Source organism: Macrobrachium rosenbergii, chromosome 16 (assembly GCF_040412425.1).
Source record: "Macrobrachium rosenbergii isolate ZJJX-2024 chromosome 16, ASM4041242v1, whole genome shotgun sequence".
Lineage (NCBI taxonomy): Eukaryota > Metazoa > Arthropoda > Malacostraca > Decapoda > Palaemonidae > Macrobrachium > Macrobrachium rosenbergii.
Window position 1 is genome coordinate 17436226 of NC_089756.1, and position 7500 is coordinate 17443725.

The 7500-nt window shown below is 38.9% G+C and overlaps 1 protein-coding gene across 2 annotated transcripts in view; it reads left to right on the forward strand.

Moving 5' to 3' along the window:
* LOC136847122 (uncharacterized) overlaps nucleotides 1-7500 on the forward strand; it is a 59265-nt gene that overhangs the window by 31495 nt on the left and 20270 nt on the right. For both annotated transcript variants that reach the window (XM_067118477.1, XM_067118478.1), the window contains 8 exons: nucleotides 125-212; nucleotides 1092-1213; nucleotides 1804-2004; nucleotides 3109-3294; nucleotides 4417-4538; nucleotides 5747-5834; nucleotides 6120-6199; nucleotides 6555-6672. In XM_067118477.1, coding sequence (XP_066974578.1) covers nucleotides 125-212; nucleotides 1092-1213; nucleotides 1804-2004; nucleotides 3109-3294; nucleotides 4417-4538; nucleotides 5747-5834; nucleotides 6120-6199; nucleotides 6555-6672 — 1005 coding nt within the window. The remainder of the gene's footprint in view (nucleotides 1-124; nucleotides 213-1091; nucleotides 1214-1803; nucleotides 2005-3108; nucleotides 3295-4416; nucleotides 4539-5746; nucleotides 5835-6119; nucleotides 6200-6554; nucleotides 6673-7500) is intronic.

The following is a 7500-nucleotide window of genomic DNA, read 5'->3' on the forward strand; positions in this document are numbered from 1 at the left end:
CAGAAAGTAAATTGAAGAAATATGAAATGTTTAAGCAAGGGATGAAATGACAGGGACAGATGGGAGAGAGAAGAGCTCCGATAAATTTTCTTCTAGAAGTTCTTTCCCTTCTCTCTTCTCGTAGATTGTTGGCGTGACCCCCTGCCGCCCATGGAGAACATGGCCAGGATGTGGGACGGCAAGAAGGACTTGAAAACTGTCACCACTTACAAGTAAAGTGCTAGGAGGAGTTCTTCTTCTTCTTCTTCTTCTTCTTCTTCTTCTTCTTCTTCTTCTTCTTCGTCTCCCCCACTCCTCCTCCTCCTCCTTCTTCTTCTTCTTCTTCTTCTTCTTCTTCTTCTTCTTCTTCTTCTTCTTCTTCTTCTTCTTCTTCTTTTAAATCTTGAAGTTTGCGTCATTTCTGTACTTCTGGGAATGATGAACAAGTTAAAGAAAATTTAAGTATATCGGGAGCTTTCTATTAACTTCAGTACAGTGATTTTGACTGTAGTGCCGAACATATTAATTTCTATATATGATATTTCCTTTTTTTTAGCAGGTATTATTATACAAATAATGCAGAACCTGTCATTTACAATGTCTGAGGTTCGATTCCAATTAGCGGCTCAACCAGTCGACCCAGCTGCGTTTACCTGGGAGTCAGAAAATAAAATTCGTAAAAGTGAGAGGCAAAAAGATGAGAGAGAGAGAGAGAGAGAGAGAGAGAGAGAGAGAAGAGAGAGAGAGAGAGGAAGGAGCTGACGTAAATAACCATAACGCCAGTTTTCTTACTCAGTTGAAGATCAAAAAATACAATTCAGTAAAAAGTAAAAAAAAAAAGTTGAGAAAACAGAGAGAGAGAGAGAGAGAGAGAGAGAGAGAGAGAGAGAGAGAGAGAGAGAGAGAGAGTAGCTGAAGTAAATAGCTCATATCGCCAGTATTCCTTACTTAGTTGTATATAAAAATAAACGAAAGTCAGTATAAAGGAAAGATAACGGGTTGAGAAGAGAGAGAGAGAGAGAGAGAGAGAGAGAGAGAGAGAGAGAGAGAGAGAGAGAGAGAGAAGCTGGTCTCGTATGCCCATAACGCCTCTGTTTTCCTTTCAAACGCAGCTGCTATCCTGGGTACTATATGGGCGGGCGCCTAACATCGACTTCTCTAATGTTCACGTGCCTCGGGCAGCTGGGCAGTTGGTTTTCCATGTTTCCCCTCGAGAACTGCACTCCAGTCAACGGTGAGTCCCTGGCAGCCTTTGTTTTCTGTTGCCTTTCTGTTGTTTCCTGTTGCTGTTGCGACTCTCTTCGTCAAGTTGCAGGTGTCTGAGTGGGCGGGCCACTGTACTGTTAGATAAACTCGTGAAGAATAAGATCACGTGCTTTTCACATCTGACTTTGGAAAATATACATTTGTTAGACAGTTTGTTGTAATTCGACGGTGAGAGTCCGAGGCGACACACACTCATACACGCACACACACACACACTCACACATAATTTTATATATATGTATATATGTAGAATATATATGTATATAATTACAGTATATATCCATATACATATGAAAAAGTTAAGTATATCTTAGTTTAACCAGACCACTGAGCTGATTAACAGCTCTCCTAGGGCTGGTCCGAAGGATTAGATTTATTTTACGTGGCTAAGAATACATATATATATATATATATATATATATATATATATATATATATATATATATATATATATATATATATATATATATATATATATATATCTACACGGAGAGAGAGAGTGTGAGAGAGAAATAAATATTCAACGTATAACAATTTATTTTCGCTCCATGTCAACAGTCTGCAACCAACTGCCACCTCCCCCTCACCCCGAGGCCGTCGTCACGGAGACCAACACTTCTCGCTTCCTGAACGGCACAGTCAGCTTCAAGTGTCCTGGAAATCTGGCCACCGCCGCTGGACTGGTCGTCCAGAACGCGACCTGCGTCGGATCCCCTGGAATGTTCTCTTTCTCTCCTGCGACTCTGGAACCCTGCCATGGTAAGTAGTAGTGGCCCTTCGTGAAAAAGGGATGGAATTTCAAGAAAAAGGTATGGAATTTAAAAGAAAAACGGATGGAATTTTTCAAAAAGAGGGACGGAATTCCCAAAAAATGGATGGAATTAAAAAAAATGGATGGATTTCCAAAGAAAAGAATGGAATTCCAAAAAAATGATGGAATTCCCGAAAAAGGGATGGAATTTCAAAAATGTGGCTGGAATTAAAAAAAAAGTGATGGAATTCCAAAAAAGTGATGGCATTCAAAAAAAAAGGAATGGAATTCCAAAATAAGTGATGGGATTCCAAAAAAAAGGATGGAATTCCAAAAAAAGGGATGGAATTCCAAAAAAATGGAGGGAGTTCCAAAAAAGGATGGAATTCCAAAATAAGTGATGGGATTCCAAAAAAGACGGAATTCCCAAAAAACGGATGGAATTCCAAAAAAAAAAGATATGGCATTCCAAAAAAATGGATGGAATTCCTAAAAAGGGATGGAATTAAAAAAAATGGATGGAAACCCAAAATAAAGGGGATGGAATTCCAGATAATGAAATGGAATTTCAAAAAATGGGATGGAATTCAAAAAAAGGGATGGAATTCCAAAAAGGATGGAATTCTAAAAAAAGGGATGGAATTCCAAAAAAGGGATGGAATTCCAAAGAAGAGATGGAAGGGGATGGAATTCCGAAAAAAGGGATGGAATTCCAAAAGAGGAATGTAATTTCAAAAAGGGAATGGAATTCCAAAAGAAAGGAATGATTTTGTGTAAAAATGAATGAATTTCTAACTTGTTTCAATAATGAATGAAGACTTACAATAGGCCCGTGGAGAATTATGAAGCCTAATCATTAAGGTATTTTTTATATGCGTGCTAGACGCGTTTGTATTTCTCTGATGATTTAGTGAAGAAATGAATGATATTCTAACTTGTTTCAATAATGAATGGAGATTTCACACAAGATTCCTGGAATGTTAAGGAGCGTAATAAGCTTATTTGTATATGTATACTAGACACGTTCTTATCTATCTGTTTATCTGTCTAACCAAACAAAACCCTAATGCCCAGAAAAATCAAGCCTCATACGTGGTTTCACCCTTACCCAGAAATCTGTGCGGTCATGCCCACTCTGACCAATGCCACAGCGGACTGGAACAGCTCAGCCATCTACATCAAAGGCAGCGTGATTGCTGGAACGTGCGATCCAGGATACAATTTCGAGCCTGGGCAGGCGGAGAAGAATATGACCTGCTTGGCCGAGGACCAGTGGGACAACTTGACCTGCTATGAGGGTAAGTACTCTTGCTTTGTCGTGCTTTGGAGTGTTTATGCATTCTACATGTACCCCGACTTATAAATTTTACTTTTACGAGGTCAAATCTAACCTTTTTATTATTATTTGATCTAATTCTCTTATTTTGCTTGTGCATTGCATAATTAAAGACTTGATTTTTTCCCCCTTGGCTTCTGTTGTTCCAGGGTCCGGGACACTGCTTTCATTAATCCTTTAAATGTTTGTTAAAATGGGGTTGCCCACCCCGTCGGTTTCCTGTAACGGCACAACATAATTCACTCTCGTAAGAACTCAATCCCATCAATGAAATATCCCAGAGCTGTTCAAGTTATGGGTGAACAGAAATCCGAAGAGGGTCATAAACATTGCATGAATCTTTATCCGCGTAGTTTATTTGAAGAAAAAACTTTGAAAAGGTTTTCGCTTGAGTAGTTTATCTGAAGATATTGTCCAGGCTTATTTGTCAGTTTATGAGTGATTAAGTGTACGTATTTCACTGCCTTTTAGTTTTTTTTTATAAAAGAAAACTATTGTGATGGCTATTTGTCTGTCCGTCCTCACTTTTTCTGTCCGCCCTCAGATCTTAAAAGCTCCTGAGGCTAGAAGGCTGCAAATTGGTATGTTGATCATCCACCCTCCAATCATCAAACATAACAAATTGCAGCCCTCTAGCCTCAGCAGTTTTTATTTCATTTAAGGTTAACTTTAGCCATGGATCGTGTGTCTGGCCGACGCACCTTCAGTTGACCTAATCTGGGGAGCAACTGAACGCTACGAGAGTTTCAGGCAGCATTATGCGCTGTACAGAAAACTCGATTGCGCCGAAGAAACTTTGGCGCATTTTTTACTTTTTTTCTGTAAGAGATAATTCAGTACGGGTTTTTATTCATGCAACAGTTTATCTTAGGGATAACTCGGCGGGAGGTTTTACCAAATCAGTCAGAAGAAGGAATTCTTATAACATGACCTCTTTCGACACGACTCCTTTTGACATGATTAATCTACCTGAAAATAACTTGAGTATATATATATATATATTTTTTTTTTTTCATTTTAGCAATTCGCCTTAAGAATGACACAACATAGGTTTTCAGCTGACTCATTTCTGTCTTTCTCTCAGCTTGCGTAGGTGATTTACCTATGGCCGGAAGTAACATGACCGCAGATAATATAACAGCGAATGAGTTGGGATCCATTCTTTATTTCACCTGCGACGATGGCACTTATACGTCTGTCAACGAAGTAAGTACAGGGTGTTTCGAAATTAGCCACCCCCCCTCTACAGCATAAACTAAAATTGATATGGACAAAAACAAAAGCAATTCAGAACAGGTATTTATTTAAGTTTCTCTCTGAGTATTTAATATTTTGTGTGGCCCCCATCTGCCTGTACCACAGCCTGCATTCTTGAGGGGTATGATGTCTTTTGACTCCTGAGAAAGGACTTCAGGCCTTAAAAGATTCTCACTCTTTTCGCGGTGACAGTCATGTGGATTTTTGTTCCAGTTTCTTTTAACAAAGGATTCATCTCTTTTAATGTACTTAGCTATCCAGGAACGTGAAATGAAGGCTGCGCCAGCATCCCTGGCCTCTCTGAAGGTTATAGCCCGGATTCGGTCAATCTATCTGATTTCTTCCGAGTCGTTAGTCATGGCTGTATCTAACTCAGTCACACTCAGTCTGAAAATAAAGAAATGTAAAATAAAAAATAGCTTAATAGAAACTTAAAATAATGTATTTGGAGATAGGCTATAGCAGAAAACTTCATAACTTTCCGTTTGTTCTATGGAGGAGGGGGCCTCTAATTTCGAAACACCCGGTAGATTAAACAGCTACTTCTTAGGATCAAGATTGGCTAAGTACTCATATTGTGGAATTTTTCTGTGCAAAGGTTCCTCCGCGATTCGCCAGTTGAAGTATGAATGTAACGTTGATACATCACTATAACTGACATTCATAGTGAAATTTCCTTATATACAGCATTTATTAAAAAATAAGGTTGGTTGCTATAAGAGGCTGGCTTAAATGGCCCTCTTAGGGAATTTTAATCCTGGATATTGAATCCAGTATTTTACGAAAATCAGGAAGATATTCGTGTAAAGATGAGATCTCTTTGCTTCAAGCGCTGTTTAATCAGCGCTGTGTTTTTTTAATCATACTTTAGGTCACAAATAATGCATGTATGTATTATGCAAGTGAATGCAAAAGTGTGGACCAGTTAAAAAGAAAAAAACATTAGAAATGTTCATCATTAAATTGCTAAATATAATGAGTCATTGGATGATAAAATCTTAATGGAACATAGGCCGATTCTTCAATATAGTACCATGTAATTTATCACACGACCCGAGGCAATTTTGGTCATCCAGTTTGCGCCCCTGTAAATAGCACTGACCACTATATTTCTCCTTCCTTATGTGACCCTCTGACATTTGTATTTCTGTCCCAAGACATATCCAGTCCCTATGAACGCAACTCCGGTGGAATGCAGCCCAGAAGCATTATGGATTCCGCAAGGCCCGTTGACTTGCGAAGAGTGTAAGTACATGACATCTTTGGTGAGCATTCGCATACAGCACTAAAAATACTTTAACAATTATCATAGTTAGACAGATTCACAGAGAGATTCAGATAGCTACTAGACTTTCACAAGTAAATGCCTTTGAAATGGATGTAACATCACATATCGGTTGACTATGCTGGTCATCATTGTGGAAGAATAGAGACTGACACATTATTGCACAGTCAGTTTTGAGTGGCTGGTAAAATCCAGCAGGCTTAGGATAAATTATCTGAGATATTCTGGTGCATTCCCTTCCACAGTATGTCTAGACGACCCTCCAAGTGGGGAGCCACCATTTGCTAGTGACTGGAACAACGTTAGCAGAGCTTACAACACGACGGTTTGTTCCCTTCTAGTTTTTCGTTCACGCTGACGTGAATTAATGTGGTTTGCACTATTCTTGAGATGCATTCAAGCTAAGACACCCAACTGTAGTACTCAGGCTATTTGATCTTGACACAAACAAGATATATTGCAGCACAGAATCATTAAAGTAACAGTAATAATAATTGATGGTTATGAATACCGGGCATTTTTTTAGCAGGGAATAGTGAAACAGTGTTGTCAGATCTCTGTCGCAACTTGACCACTTTCCAAAGTCTTGTCTCTTGAAAGATATCCCTTCGGAAGAAATTTCTTTGATGAAGGCCTAAACTTAATAATAATTAATAGCTTGCATTTTCGGTGCCTTACAGGTAACAATTACATGCGTGGGCCTGTTTCTTTTGGGTGATCTCAATAAAACCAAGACCATCGTCTGCCAAGATGGCCAGTGGACTGAAACGGCGCTGAATGAAACTGTATGTGTGGTCGGTAAGGCTAAAAGACTGTCTCTGTTGGTTGGATAAAATTTGCGGGTCCCACTCTAGATATCTTACTCCCTTTCACACCTTACCAAACTTATGGGCCACCTTAGGGCAGGGGACAGTAGTGACACAAGGCTAAGATATTTTCTGTAAAACTAGGTAAATTTTCCTTGGGGTGGGTCCTGTTGCAGGTAACTGAGACAACATGCAATTGAGTGGTTGTGAGCAGTGAAGATTATTCGGCATGGAAAAATTTGAATGCAATGAAGAGAATATACATCAAGAAAGAGTTTTTAGTTTATTGGAAATGTTAGACTTCAGTCAACATCTGGACTTAATGTTCCAAGGGTTGTACTGTACCACGGCCATTGAAAAATCAGCCTAACATACGACCCCTAATTTCCTTTACCCTTATTGTAACATTGTGCCGTTGGAGATTTTTTAGTGAAAACCTGGTCAGCTGCGAACCTGCAGCCATGATTAATGCTATTACAAGAATCCTAGAGTAGGAAGACAGATCATTTAGCAGTTTACATTGAGCAAGTGAAAAAGTTTATCTAAAATTTAAAGATGCAGTGGATTTGTGTGCACGAGCTATGTTACCTCATAAAATGAAGTCTTTTCATGCACATGTCGACCATAGTGGTCTTTGCTCCTATATATTCAAATACACAGGAGCCATAAAATAAGTTATGTACAAGAATTATAACCTATTCATTATGATCTACAGAAACTGTAGACTATTTGCTCTCACATATGGGAATCAGATTTACTTTCTTACGGTACAGGAACCACAGCCCATGGACTTAACTGCAGGAATCATAGAATACTCATA